General features: G+C 39.6%; 1 protein-coding gene across 2 annotated transcripts in view; it reads left to right on the plus strand.

The window, feature by feature from the left end:
• Positions 1 to 15,736, plus strand: part of atg7 (ATG7 autophagy related 7 homolog (S. cerevisiae)) — a 54,941-nt gene that overhangs the window by 9,014 nt on the left and 30,191 nt on the right. For both annotated transcript variants that reach the window (XM_056437455.1, XM_056437454.1), the window contains 5 exons: positions 2,014 to 2,172; positions 7,057 to 7,251; positions 8,516 to 8,761; positions 10,615 to 10,730; positions 12,368 to 12,443. In XM_056437455.1, the coding sequence (XP_056293430.1) occupies positions 2,014 to 2,172; positions 7,057 to 7,251; positions 8,516 to 8,761; positions 10,615 to 10,730; positions 12,368 to 12,443 (792 nt within the window). The remainder of the gene's footprint in view (positions 1 to 2,013; positions 2,173 to 7,056; positions 7,252 to 8,515; positions 8,762 to 10,614; positions 10,731 to 12,367; positions 12,444 to 15,736) is intronic.

A 15,736-nucleotide genomic window follows, 5' to 3' on the forward strand; every position in this document is an offset into this window, starting at 1 on the left:
ATCCAGGATCTCCCATTAGTGAGCCAGCTTAATACAATGCAACTTGACAGGATTTAAATATATAGCTTCCTCTGAATGACACTTTAATTTCCTTTTAGTTCTATAATCGTGCAAGTGTCTTAATTTAAATTGGAACTTGACATGCTTGAATTATCTTGGTGCAGAAACCCTAAGATAAGATCTTTCTTTTAAAGCTTTTCCTCGGAACAAAACACATACCACGAAATTCCCCTCAGATACTCAAAGACGGTATGTGTTTTTCATCTACACAGTAAATTCCCCAGTGTTCAAAATTAAATTCTTGTTAAAGTATATTGACTCTTTCAGAGTTTTTACACCAATAGAAAGAGTAAAAAGCCCCCAGTGTTGGTGTAAATATTCAGAGTTAAACAAGTTTGTGTAAAATATATAGTGTTGAAGTGAATTGACTCCGTCAGTCATTACAACTAGAGCCAGAGTAAAACCCCAGTGTTGATGACAATGTTCACTGTTACTCTGGAAAGCTCCGCCCCCTCCTTCTCCTTTCAAATTGAGTTTCATCACGCGCATTTAAATTCTAGAAAGAATTTCTCTAAATCACTTTTTTATATCAAATGTTGATATTTCAGCAGAGGCGACATTTTAGAATAACTCTATACTGAGTTCAACTTACACTCGAGCTGTTTTTGGGTCTTGAAATATCATATTGCAGAGGGCTAATGAGACCAAGTCAAAAGCTACACAGTAAAATTGGCAGTGTCAATTCAACACTTAAAGAGTACATTAACACTAAGCCAGTAGACATATGGTCCCTATCGACAGTGTTAAAGAGTGACTGAGGGTCAGTGGGTAGCAGGTCCGTCTTTCAATCAGGGGGTTCAATCCCCGCCCTCGTCCATGTCTTCTTGAGCAAGACACTTCACCCTGAATGGCTCCCTGTAGAGTAGTTGTGTCTATGGTGTATGAATGTAACATGATTGTAAGTCGCTTTGGATAAAAGTGTCAGCTAAATGAAATGTAAAGTAATGTAAAGTAACACTGAACATACTGATAACATTTCAGAGTTAACGCAACTCTGGTAAGAGTTATTATTCTACACTGAGAAGTGTTCATTTTGATTAACACTATTCAGTGTCAAATGTAAATATATTTGACACTCAGAGTAGTGTTGATCAAAATTAACACTTCTCAGAGTAGTGTAGAGTAAAATCATAACTCTTACCAGAGTTGCGTTAACTCTGAAATGTTAACACTATGTTCACTGTTACTTTAACACTGCTAATGTTCCTGTGTAGAGAGCAGAAACACATAAATGTGTCCCCTCTAATGTGTGTTATGATGTAATGCACTCCAGTGACCTTAAATTATCAACTTGTCAAAAAACCTTTTTCATGGCAAGAGTATTTGTTTAGCTTCATAACAGTATAATTCAGGATCCCATGAATATTATCCACACATTTCCCATGAAGTTTATCCAATAACATATTACAGATTTACATAAGAACCAACTGCCATTCTCTGTTTACTGTAAGTCTGTACCCCCAGCATCACATGAAGGTGCTTTTCAGTGACCAGACCCAAAAGGCTGGTTTATTTTTCAGACACCACCACAGTAATTTTAACTCAAACTAACTGACTACACTATAGTGATGTCATAGCATTGCTGCTTACAGTTACAATGTTCATTATGAATGCATCTCTATGCTTCTTTTTGTGCTTGGCAGTTATGGTCTGAGGGAACTTTAGACACCCGGGCAGTTAATTGATATAGTGGCTATACGTTGTGTCAACAGAGAGTGATATTAATTAACAACAGCTAGAATAACTTGAGGTTGTACTACCTGCACACTGATGCGTCCATTATTTCTAAAAAGTGGAGTTGCCAGTATAAATTTTAAAAAGTACAGTGGTTACACCACCTCCCACTCACTGTCACTGAAGCTGCTTACACAGTGCTGCTGAGGACAACCAAATAATAGAGTTTAAGTATTTCTAAAAAATGTGATTTAAATATGTGACTCTTTTGTTCTCCAGGGATGGGGAGTGAGACGCATCACATTTGTAGACAATGCGAAGATTTCATACTCCAATCCAGTTCGGCAGCCGCTCTATGAGTTTGAAGACTGTCTCGGAGGAGGGAAGGACAAAGCCACGGCGGCTGTGGATCGACTCAACAAAATATTTCCTGGTGTGGTGAGTACCTAAAATAAAAAAATGATGTTCCTGATGCATAATTTGATCTCTCCTTGTATGTAAGTTCATCCATCATTAGCCCTCTGGACATCTGATACATTTTCTGTTTTTAGTTTGTATTCCTAAAGTTCAAGGGTATTGTGGTTCTGTTGATTTTTCATATTTATGCAGCAGATTTCTACTGCTGTGCAACTGCATTGTCGTTATAATCATAATTGTATTAATACTCCTATATCTGCATAATCTTTATCCTATTTGATTGGGCGTGTCTGAGATGTGATGGCCAAACCATGCAGAAAATTAAGAGTCGTGTATGCATATTAATGCAGGCATTTTGATTACTTTTTGATTAATGAGTGGGTGCTCCGGGGAAGAAATGTGGCTGTATTACTAAATGAAAAAGCCTCACAACACTCACAGCAGGGCTTTGTTTGGGTGCAAAAGCAACCATCTCTTATTATAGGTTACTTGGAAAAACATGCTTCACACCATAAATATGTATTCGGTCTCTGTGTACACTTGTGTGCTGATGAGTGCATGTTTAGTGATGCAACAAGATGGAAGCAGTTCATAAGAAGATCATTCACTTGAATGTTGCCTGTCCTCAGATTGTATGTACTGCTGGGATTCAGGAGGTCTCAGGAGTTCAAATTCAACAACCCATTTACTAAATTGTTTCCCTTAAGTGTAAAGTTACAGCCCTTTGTATCTGCTAAGCAGTTATTAGGTCCTCGAGCTCAGTGGTTCTGAGCCTTAAAGGAAGCAGTTCAACCAAAAGGGATTTTCTCTCTCAAATAGTTTATTTTGAAAGATTTATTTGGGGCATGAAGATGTGAGAAGACAGTTTATCATGTGAAAAAAGAAAAAAAACTCACTTAAAAAAATTAATTAAATTGATCAACTTCATTTCGTGTAAACGGTTCAATCTCAGGTTATAGTTCTGTTGTTAATTAACAAAAGCAACACAAAAGTATATTAAATCTTACAATTCGTAGGTACTTACACATCTATTCTACTACATTTTAGTATTGTCTTCTTATGTCACTATATTAATTCATCAGCTGTAAAGAATTTGAATTTGACAATCGTTTCTAGAATAGGATGCATTGGTATCGAGAACACCCCCCAAAGAAAGCAATTCAAATCGGCTCAACCATTGCCTAACAACATTAAAGAACTGCATACATCTTTATGCTTCAATGATAATTATCTAATAATATAGTACATTTATGAATGTATACATTAAACCTGCCATTACATTTTTCTAAAGAGGGATTTTGCTAATTTATCTGAGTACTCCTTCCTCGACCGTCGTGATACGGGGAGAAGCTTAACTGCCGAAAAAAACTGTTTAGTCAGCAGTTATACAGGTTTTGATCTTGTGAATTTTTAAAGGATAACTGAAGTTTAATAACCTTCTGCAATCTTTTTTTGCCAGATTACAAACATTCATTTTTAAATGCATATCACAGTCCTCCTGTATCGGTAAAATATAGCACAATTAAATGACTTTAAACTCGGTAAGATTGAAGCCTCATTTAAAAGTTTTGGATCCCACAGAGCTAGCTATCACGACTCAGTAATAGTTCCTAAAACAAGAAGTTTGAGTGTCCTAGATAGTCATCTACTTTATATCCCTGTCTCTCTGTCGACCTCTGTCATTTTTGGATTCCCTCTTATTCTTGTGGGAATAAAGTAAAGAGCAAAGGCTTGACTACTGATGGATGGCCCATGTGTTTCCTTTACATCTGGTGCCTGTCTGGGCGTCTTGTTTGTCAAACCCCAGCTGCATCCATAGCTAATCTATAATATTGTGGGTGGGTGCTTTTTTTCTCTCTCTCTTCCCGGCTTGTTTTCCTCCAAACACAGAGGCACCAGGTGCCAGTGTGAAAGATATAAATAAATACAAACACAGAAAGTACAGAAAGAAATGCATCAATTGAACCGAGAGGAGTCTGTTGGCACAAGGTCACAATGTTGGAAAGGTCATAAGAAGATGTAATATTGTGTCTGGACAAATACTGTCCCCTGACATTTACAGGAATGCTTGTGGTGTTGTCTTGTTTTCCTCTTTACATTTTGTCAACAGGGAGCTCGTTGAAAATATCAACAGTGGCATTGTTTGATTGCCATGAAATACAGTTTATCCATTTATGAAAGGATTTTTCCACAGTCGGAATGAGCGTTCTTTGTCTTTGTTGGAGGCCAATTAGAATAGTGTTCTCATCTCTGGAGCCCTAAATAGCCTCCTTAATACTCTGCAACAAAGTAAAATGTAAATTCAAGACTTGGTTAAAAGCTCCCACTCTCGATACATGGAGAGCGAAGGCAGTGGATCCACTGATTTGGTAAAAGTGTCCTTTCTTCGTGTTAAGATCTCGCAGCACATCTTTGCCCTCTTTTTCCTTCTTGATTATGAAACGATTAATGATATTTCCATTTGCCCTGCTTTCAAGCTTGCATTCCCTGGAGAAAGTCGTAGGAATAAGTTTGGCAATGGATAATTACAGTCATTGAAGATTTTTTTTATGGAATAGAAAATGGCAATTCAGGGTTTACTTTTCATACTTGCAAACCACCGTACAGGAGAGTCAAATACACGCTGACCTCGGGTCAACTGTGGCGATAATGTGATGAAGCACAATCCACAGTTTGGTGACGCCTTCACTTATCTGTCTACATATCGGCCGAATATGTCACCCAGCAGAAAACACAAACATACTTTTGGTTTAGTTTGTTAAGTTTTGAGCGTCTGGCTTCTTATACAGCAACTGAAAATTTATTCAAAATAAGTTTTATATTTTCAAGATTATTCTGTAGTGTCAAGTATGTTAAGACACTTTTGGAAATAGTTTACATAATGGCTTGTTTTAGACAGTAGTGGATTAAGTGTTTCTTTTCTTGCATATATACACTACCGTTCAAAAGTTTGGGATTACCCAGACAATTTCGTGTTTTCCATGAAAACTCACACTTTTATTTATCAAATGAGTTGCAAAATGTATAGAAAATATAGTCAAGACATTGACAAGGTTAGAAATAATGATTTGTATTTGATGTATTAATTTTTTTCTTCAAATTTTGCTTTCGTCAAAGAATACTCCTTTTGCAGCAATTACAGCATTGCAGACCTTTGGCATTCTAGCTGTTAATTTGTTGAGGTAATCTGTTGAAATTTCACCCCACGCTTCCTGAAGCACCTGCCACAAGTTGGATTGGCTTGATGGGCACTTCTTGCGGACCATACGGTCAAGCTGCTCCCACAACAGCTCAATGGGGTTGAGATCTGGTGACTGTGCTGGCCACTCCATTACAGACAGCATACCAGCTGCCTGCTTCTTCCCTAAATAGTTCTTGCACAATGTGGAGGTGTGCTTTGGGTCATTGTCCTGTTGGAGGAGGAAATTGGCTCCAATCAAGCGCTGCCCACGGGGTATGGCATGGAGTTGCAAAATGGAGTGATAGCCTTCCTTATTTAAAATCCCTTTTATCTGGTACAAATCTCCCACTTTACCAGCACCAAAGCAGCCCCAGACCATCACATCACCTCCACCATGCTTGACAGATGGTGTCAGGCACTCTTTCAGCATCTTTTCACCTGTTCTGCGTCTCACAAATGTTCTTCTGTGTGATCCAAACACCTCAAACTTGGATTCATCTGTCCATAACACCTTTTTCCAATCTTCCTCTGTCCAATGCCTGTGTTCTTTTGCCCATACCAATCTTTTCTTTTTATTGGCCTGTCTCAGATATGGCTTTTTCTTTGCCACTCTGCCTAGAAGGCCAGCATCCCGGAGTCGCCTCTTCACTGTCGACGTTGACACTGGGGTTTTGCGGGTACCATTTAAAGAAGCTGCCAGTTGAGGACCTGTGAGGCGTCTATTTCTCAAACTAGAGACTCTAATGTACTTGTCTTCTTGCTGAGTTGTGCACCAGGGCCTCCCACTTCTCTTTCTGCTCTGGTTAGAGCCCATTTGTGCTGTTCTCTGAAGGGAGTAGTACACACCGCTGTAGGAAATTTTCAGTTTCTTTGTAATTTCTCGCATTGAATAGCCTTCATTTCTAAGAACAAGAATAGACTGGCGAATTTCACATGAAAGTTATTTGTTTCTGGCCATTTTGAGAGTCTTATCGAACCCACAAATGTGATGCTCCAGATAATCAACTACCTCAAAGGAAGGCCAGTTTTATAGCTTCTCTCATCAGCAAAACAGTTTTCAGCTGTGCTAACATAATTGCACAAGGGTTTTCAAGGGTTTTCTAATCATCCATTAGTCTTCTAAGGCGATTAGCAAACACAATGTACCATTAGAACACTGGAGTGATAGTTGCTGGAAATGGGCCTCTATACACCTATGGAGATATTTCATTAGAAACCAGACGTTGCCACCTAGAATAGTCATTTACCACATTAACAATGTATAGAGTGTATTTCTGATTGATTTAATATTATCTTCATTGAAAAAAACAATGCTTTTCTTTGAAAAATAAGGACATTTCTAAGTGATCCCAAACTTTTGAACGGTAGTGTATATATATATATTGCACTAATCCATGTTGCATCTGCAAGACGCAACAGCTGATTTGCACCATCTAGAGGCCAGGAAAATAAAAGCTTTTTGACACTTTTAATACCCAAACTTTGAAATTGTCCAAAAACAACAGTATTAATTTGAAATGTATGTATGAAGCACTTCATAATACAAAAAATCGTTATCACATTTCCCTGATGGCAGATGCACCGATATTGCAAAATTAAATTGTAAAAGGTTTCAATCATTGTCCAAGAAAATGGGATACAAAAAGGACTTTTCATTTGCTAACGTGTGTTTTTGTATTCAGTCTCAAAGATTTTTCTCTGTCTCTCTCTTTGTCTTTCTGCAGATTGCAGAGGGTTACATTATGAGCATCCCCATGCCCGGTCATCCGGTGGATTTCTCTGAGGCCACTCTTTCCCAGGCTCAGAAGGATGTCGAGCTGCTGGAGAAGCTCATTTCAGAACATGACGTGATCTTCTTACTAATGGACACCAGGGAGAGCCGCTGGCTACCTACGGTGATAGCTGCCAGCAAGAGAAAGGTAGGAAGAACCGAACCGCCACACTGTCACTGACCAGCGGGTCACTACCGCTGCACTTATCACATCTTCTATGCACAATGAATCAAGTCACGGTGTTGTCTCGTGTTTACGGGATGTTTAAATGGGTAATAGTTTCATAATGTACTGGCCAAAACCGCTGAGGAAGTTCTTCTGAAGTATTAGAAAAATAAATGTATTGATACAACACACTCGACATGTGTCTGCAATGTACATTTAGCTCAATGGTACTACTGAGGCTAATTAAAGGAATTAGACTGAGGCTTTCCACAGATCTATTTGCTTAACCCTTGTGTTGCCTTCGGGTCATTTTGACCCGAATCAATATTACACCCTCCCCCCGCCTTAGGATTAATTTGACCCCATTCAATGTTTAATGTCGGTGTTCTTTCGGTAGTCAGCAAACAAACATAAAGTACCTCACACTTAAACTTGGAAAACAATATTAATTCAAATAATTTTCTGGAGGTTTTAATTGCTGGCGTCAAATTGAACCCAAAGGGTAAAATATGTTAGTAAATATAAAGGTAACAGGAGGGTGAAACATTGAATCGGGTCAAAATGACCCAAAGGCGGGGGGAGGGTGTAATATTGATTCGGGTCAAAATGACCCTAAGGCAACACAAGGGTTAAAGGATCCAATGGACCTCGGAGACAAAATGCAGCACTGTGGCCGAAAAGGTTTGGGAGATATTTAGAAAATGTTTCACTTTTCTTCCAGGAAATTGAATTGAATTTTCTTTTTATTAGCTGGAATTCTATTACTTGCCAGGCAATTTTAAATCATTGAACGTTATCACATTACTTTTTAAAGCCTCCAGTGGTCTTGACGATGCAGCTTCGCTATTTCTATATGCAGTTGTTTTTTGGGACCGGTGATTGTGTTTTCGTGATGGCCTGCTCAGCTGAGAGGTTATTTGGCCATTTGTGCTGTGGGGCTGTTTAGACTTCACCGCAAATTGCCATCACAATTTATTTCCCTTGCTTCTTTGAGTGTCTAGAAGCTTTAAACATTGTAAAGCGCTTATTCATGTCTTTGCCATTACTTTTTGATTCAACCCATTACAACATTGTTGTTTGTGTAAAATGAGCCGTTTTGTTCATTTCATTTTGTTGAAATGCGCTGCGTGGGTTTGTGATTGTGGCTTTGGATCAAGCTAAAGCCATTTAACATCCGTCTTTGCCACTGCTTTAAAAAACATCTTCTGTTTTCATGATTTGTTATAATTGTTGTCTTTCTCTCCAGCTGGTGGTTAATTCCGCTTTAGGCTTTGACACATTTGTCGTGATGCGCCACGGCCTTAAGAAGCCCCCTGCCAGTCAGAGTGTTTCTGCAGGAGCAGACTCCTCCACTTCCTGTTCTTCTGCTTCCTCTTCGTCCACCACACCAGCCGGCTCTGCGCCCTCTGTCCCAGCATCCTCTCTGTTCTCCAACATCCCAGGGCACAAGCTGGGCTGCTACTTCTGCAATGATGTCGTGGCACCAGGAGATGTGAGGAAAAACCCACAGATAACAAACGTGCACTCATCTCTTGAGCTCATGTCACGCACTTAGAACAAACACACTGCCAAAAAGGCCAAACATTTTAGAATAACAACAAAGCATTTAAGTTTCTTCGACCAAGCTCGTTTTAATATTTAGAATGGGCCAAATGGTGAAATCGGTGAAAAGCAGTGATAAACCCCCTGTATGCTACCTGACCAGAACCAAGCAGTTAATGACTAGCTAGTGAACATAATCAGGCCCAGTGGCGTCCCTAGGCTAAAATATCCGGGGCTAAAGTCCCGGATATTTTTTAATTAGCCCCGAATGTAAAAAAAAAAAAAAAAGATTTGGCACACAAGTGGTTAACACCTCCAGGTCGCACGTAACGTCATTCACCCAAAACAGCGGAGTCAGGCTGGCAGCGGGCGCACGTAACAGCAAGCTGCTGTCAGAGTGTTTCTATGTCTAAAAATGTCGCTGCTTCACTCTTCTGGGCTAAGCCCAGCGCCGCCGCTCCCATAACGCGCACCAAGTCCTGAGGGGGCTCCACAAAACAGAACAAGAGATATATTTAATCGCTCAGCACCCCCAGTTAACACTTCTCGGGTCGCATCGCTCTGCACACATCCGCGCACACTCTCACGAGCTAAGCCCCAGATGTATCAAAGTCCGAGAGACGCCCCTGATCAGGCCTTTTGTATTTAGCAGATATTTTCTTCAGGTGTTGGTGGAGACCAAAACAAAGCTCCAAAGACAGTGAATGTTGTACTTTTATTGGTCAGTTACTCAGAAACTAAGAATGAATGCTCATGTTGTCCTGTTCTAACACTTTCCCCATACACTTTAGAGGTTGATAATATGTGAAATGAAAATGATCACCATAATGATGCAGGTTGAATTTGCATGGTTTATGTGATTTTTTTTTTAACGGGATTAATGACCACTATAATAAGCTGAAGCAATTTTTTGAAATGTTATGTTTCAATCATGTTGTCAAAAAGAAGGGGGGAGATGTTTGACACAGCCTTTATGTTCTCTCGCCAATCACATCAGGTGTCCTGTGTCCATTTTTGAACCCTTTTTGACACCCTTTGTTTCTCTTGTTTTTTTCTTCATGACCTTTTGGTATGAGAATTTTTTGAAAGCAATCCATCAGCTGTTGAAGGCCACACTCTATACTTGGAAACGGTTCTATTCAGCTCTGACATCTATTAGAAATGCCATAAGGCTCCTGCTGTCTCAGGTGTTAGTGGTACTAACACCTTAATTAAAGGCACAGCTTTCTTTCACAAAAGTTGAGTTTTCTGAATGAACGAATAGAAAGTTGTATATAATATAGTGCGTATAAAAGTTGTTTTGGATTGAAGCAACATTGTACATATTGTGAAACACGCAACCAATTTATTGAGCAGCTGTTATAACCAACACTTCAGTGCTTGTAGCCCTGCTCATGGTGTAATTCTGTGGATCTGTTAGTTGGTCCATCCATTCGCGTTTCCATCCATTGGTTTGTTAATCCAGCCAATGTCCAGACAACTATTAGATGAAGGGGCATGTAATTTAGTACAGACATTAATGGGCCCAATTATGAAAATAGTATGGCATCATTAACTAAAAGAACTCCCATAACAGTCATTGTCTGTAAAATAGACTGCAATCAAGCAATTTAGTCATTAACTGCTCACTCAACCAACATCCGTCTAGATAACAACATCATTATAAATCTCTTGAGAGCAAAATGGAACAATTTTACACCTTCCAATGTATTTGGTGTTGACCTAAATGCTCAAACCTATCACTCTTTTTGCCTTCCTTATTTTAGAGGTAACGCTAAGATTTTTTCTTTTTGTTGTAAACAGTCAACCAGGGATCGGACTCTGGATCAGCAGTGCACAGTTAGCAGACCAGGCCTGGCCATGATTGCTGGAGCCCTGGCTGTGGAAATGATGGTGTCCATCCTGCAGCACAGTGAAGGGTAAGCACAGAGGATTTACAAATGTTATTTTGGCCAATTATAAGAAGTAGTAAGAACTAATTAAATTGATTGAACAAAGAAAAATGTTGTACTTGGTGTTAAGGTTGTCCTTTTTGATAACTCTGCTGACGTCTATATTGCAACATGTATGTTATGCACAAAAATAGTGTTTCATATCATCAAGAAAACGTGAAAACAGCTCTGATCCTTGATGGTGGATTTACCTCTAGGCATGGCTCCAAAGGTTTCCATGTAATTCCTTCTTCATCTTGTTTTTCCAACTAAAACATATACAAATCTGAATCCATCAATAACATCCTTGCAAAAACCTTCAGAGGTCTGCCAGGTCCGACACTCCCTCAGTGAGCCCTCGTGTGTTGGGTTGCTCACTCAAGGGTTAAAACTCAAGGAGATTGTGCCTTTAGATGTTGTGGCTCCTCAACTGCCAGTAAACTTGACTTGGTTACTTTTTTTTTTTGATGGAGCAGCCCTGAAGCTGAGGTATGCAAATAGTGCCTTTTAATTTGGTTGTAACCCAGTGAATGAACTGAACTTCAGCCCAATAAACTCTGTTCAATGCAGAAGCTTTGTTGCCATTTAGATAGGTAGGTAGATACTTTATTCATCCCCAGGGGGGAATTTTTTTTTAGCAGCAGAAAGCAAGGTTACAATATATACAATAAAATATAATCCTGCTCTCACTTTTATTCCTCAAAAGCTTGGTTGTGTGATTCTATCAGCTTTCAAGTTCAATTGGTCACTTGGCAATCTGTACTTGCTCGATATTTTTGATTCTTAAAAGTATATCTTATTTTTTTCAAACATTGATGAGGATGTTTTCAGGCTTATTAAGTGTGCACAGATGTATTTTTGAGGAAATGTCATACTCAAGTGGCTGCTCGCTGGGCCTGATAAGACAGACGTAGTAAGTAGTGAGAGAGCTGCTCTGCCTCTCCTGGATAATTGGCTTAGAAAGCAAAGAGGAGAAGGATATTCTTCATGTCCACTCTGTACCTCTGAAGATGTGTAACTCCTTTCTTTTCAACAAGATCTCCCTCTCTTGCATCTGCGCTCTCTGTGTCCTTTTTTTCTCCTCATAGCTGTTTGTTAATTTCTTTTCATCCCACTTTCCTCCATCTCTTCATCCCTTTTAAGGCCCTAACACTGGCTTTCATATGAACAACCATGGACTTTAGAAGATTTACACATAAGAATTCATGTTGTAGGACTTTGACAGGCATTTTAAATGTGCAGAACTAAACTGAGCTCAGTGTGAGATTTGATATTTTCGTCAGTTATCCACGGAGAGTCAAAGCTTTTAAACCTGGATAGATTTACTGGCAAGCAGCAGCTCTCAGATCTCATGGAACAATTTAAAACTGTTTAAATGTTCAAGCTAATGTAATAACATAGTTCTCAATATAGGCTACCAAACTCAGTCTGGTGACATTGCTTTTTCTGTGTAGATTTGCTACAACCCTGTATAATTAAAGAATTGGCATCTCCCATTATGGTATTGTGTTGTTCCGTTAGGCTCTTACCTGACGTATGTGTCATATTGTGGGATGTTTCAGGAGATGCAACACATTTTTTCTCTTTCAGTTAACATTTTGCTGTCTCTCTCTCTCCCCACTCAGAGGCTACGCAGTGGCAAGCAGCAGCGACGACAGAATGAATGAACCGCCCACCCCTCTGGGTCTTGTGCCACATCAGGTTAGGCACTCAAACTCACTCACATCCATCAACTTGTTCTATACTGAAGACATTCTGCTGTTTGTCCATTTACCTCCATCAGCCATCTGTTTGAATTATAAGCCTAACCTTCCTAAATGGCATATGTATTTATGTTATTGTGTTCTGATGAGGTTGCTATAGGAAAAAAAATCAGTTTTCTCTGTGCACTGTGTGTGGGATGTAGTGCAGCATCTTCAAAATAGTGATGAACATACCTGGCATCTTGATTATTTACACAATTACAAGTTAATGCAATCTATTACAACAGATCGGCTTCACATTCTACAATTATGGAGATAACTCTCCGACAGCGTCAATCCAATCTGAATATTATGAAATACATGTAGTGCTTTACTTTTAGACAATTATAAATTTTGCAAAGTAGTCTTCAAAGTCCTTGGCGTACACATTTATAAATGATGACATTAAGTAGTCGCTGCACTTTATGGCATGCAAGATTGAAGGTTATTTTAGTTAGCCACAATACCAGCATCTCAGATGGATACTAAACGTGTTGCGGAAGAAAGCTGGATGAAGTGCTGCTGCTTGTTCCTTTTTCTTTTTTAAAATTGGATCAGACAAGAGTGTGCAAAACCATTAAGGGCAAATATAGGGTATCAAGTGGTTAAAAGTGACATGTTACAACCACATGAGGTACTCAGCCAGATCTTGAAGGAGGCGGAACGTTGTGGCCTTGGTTTTATGTCTAGCTTCAGCGTCATGAGCCAGCTGCATCCCACCAAGACTTGTATATGCAGTATGCTTGTATTAGTAACGCTCTGTAAGAATATAGATTGTTTTTTTCTACTCATTTGTTAAAGACCGTGTATAATGTTGCCCAACATAACAGCCGTGCAATTCAATTCAATTCAATTCAGTTTATTTGTATAGCCCAATTTCACAAATTACAAATTTGTCTCGGAGTGCTTTACAATCTGTACACATAGACATCCCTGCCCCAAAACCTCACATCGGACCAGGAAAAACTCCCAAATAACCCTTCAGGGGGAAAAAAAGGGAAGAAACCTGGAGGAGAGCAACAGAGGAGGATCCCTCTCCTAGGATGGACAGATGCAATAGATGTAATGTGTACAGAAGGACAGATTTAGAGTTAAAATACATTCAATGAATATGACAGAGTGTATGAATAGTTCATAGTAGGCATATTCCACGATGGAGACCTCCACGATCCATCAGGCAGATGGCGGTGGGGAGGAGGAGTGGCGGAGTCTAAACAGGACAGTGGCGTAGTCATGAGCAGGAATTCCACGACCCAGACGATCCATCAGGCAGATGGGATCTATGCCGTCTCATAGGGTCCGATGACCCCATGAGACGTAAAGTCAAGGACTTCGGGAGAAAGCAGAGTTAGTAACGTGTGATTGAGAGATGAAAATTCATCCTTAAGGAGAGAAAAAGAGGAGATAGGTACTCAGTGCATCCTAAAACGTCCCCGGCAGCTATAAGCCTATAGCAGCATATCAAGGGCTGGACCAGGGCAAACCTGATTCCGCCCTAACTATAAGCTCTGTGCAAGAGGAAGGTCTTAAGTCTACTCTTAAGCGAGGTGACTGTGTCTGCCTCCCGGACTGAAATTGGAAGCTGGTTCCATAAAGAGGAGCTTGATAACTAAAGGCTCTGGCTCCCATTCTACTTTTTAAGACTCTAGGAACTACAAGTAGTCCCGCATTTAGTGAGCGTAGCTCTCTAGTGGGGCAATATGGTACGACAAGCTCCTTAAGATATGATGGAGCATCACCAATCAAGGCTTTGTAGGTTAAGAGAAGAATTTTAAAAGTGATTCTTGATTTTACTGGGAGCCAGTGCAGAGCAGCTAGTGCAGGAGTGATGTGATCTCTTTTCTTAGTTTTAGTGAGAACACGAGCTGCAGCATTCTGGATCAACTGGAGGGACCTAAGAGATTTATTAGAGCAGCCTGCTAATAAGGAGTTGCAGTAATCCAGTCTCGAAGTAGACAGCGTGAACCAATTTTTCTGCATCTTTTTGAGACAAGATGTGCCTGATTTTTGAAATATTACGTAGATGAAAGAATGCAGTCCTTGAGATTTGCTTTACGTGGGAGTTAAAGGACAAGTCCCGATCAAAGATAACGCCAAGATTCTTTACAGTGGTGTTGGATGCCAGGGCAATGCCGTCTACAGAATCCACATCACCAGATAATTGATCTCTGAGGTGCTCAGGGCCGATTAAAATTACTTCGGTTTTGTCTGAGTTTAACATCAAGAAGTTGCAGGTCATTGCAATAGAAGCTAACTTACTAAAACAACTTGAGACTTCTGCTTCAGTTGTTTGTGTTGCAACTCTGTTCTGTTACATCTGAAATGTATTTGGACTGCGTGGTATTGAAGATCCTTTCTACTGCTATGTCTGACTCATTTTAGCATAAGAAAAATATAACCTCAGCCCCGTACCACGCGTACGCACAACACCACAGAATATGTAACTACTTGTGTACACTCAACTACGGGATTTAGTACTATAGTGAGTGAAGTATATGCCTTTGGAATTTGTACTCCACAACATTGTAACAGAGTGATTCCACAGGATGGTATTACGACGCTTACATTAGGAAAGGCTCTCGTCCCAGGGCTGACGCAGAGAGAGAGAGAGACGCTTCTAAGTGATGGACCATCAGCGTTTCACTTAATAATCCTCAGCTTTCACACAAGTATCAATGTGATATTTTCTCTGAGAAAGATCTCTAAATGCTTCCAAAGAAGGCGTACAATAGTAACGGGTAGGTAGCCTCTTATTGACAGCTGATAAAGACCCTCCATCTTCCACACACACTTCCCCGTTGTTCTCTCCAATGCTTTGTTCCATTTACTGTGCGAAATATCACAAAAGGGCTTTGACTGTTTTTACTGCAATTTAAGCTTTAAAAAATGGTGTGCGAAATCCATTCAATCCCAAAAAATACCCCTCTGCTTTTGCTTTTAAACTAAATAAACACCTCTGACCATTCAGAATGCTTAAAAAGATTCACCACGGTATAATTAAATTCACAACTATTGTTCTGCTTTACTGCACAATGGAAGTTATCTTTATATAATTTAAAGGGTCATGTGAAAAATTCAACATTAGCATGATACAAGATTCGTAATGAAGAGACTCCACGTCCCCTAAAATGTTAACAATTAACAAAAGCTTTCAGGTTGTCTGACCATGAACAATAATCTTTTTAACTGTAAGATAAAGACATTTTATAATGTGCACTGCAGCCATGCATGTCTCTGTGTATTATCTCAGAG

This window comes from Pseudoliparis swirei, chromosome 18, assembly GCF_029220125.1.
Source record: "Pseudoliparis swirei isolate HS2019 ecotype Mariana Trench chromosome 18, NWPU_hadal_v1, whole genome shotgun sequence".
Lineage (NCBI taxonomy): Eukaryota > Metazoa > Chordata > Actinopteri > Perciformes > Liparidae > Pseudoliparis > Pseudoliparis swirei.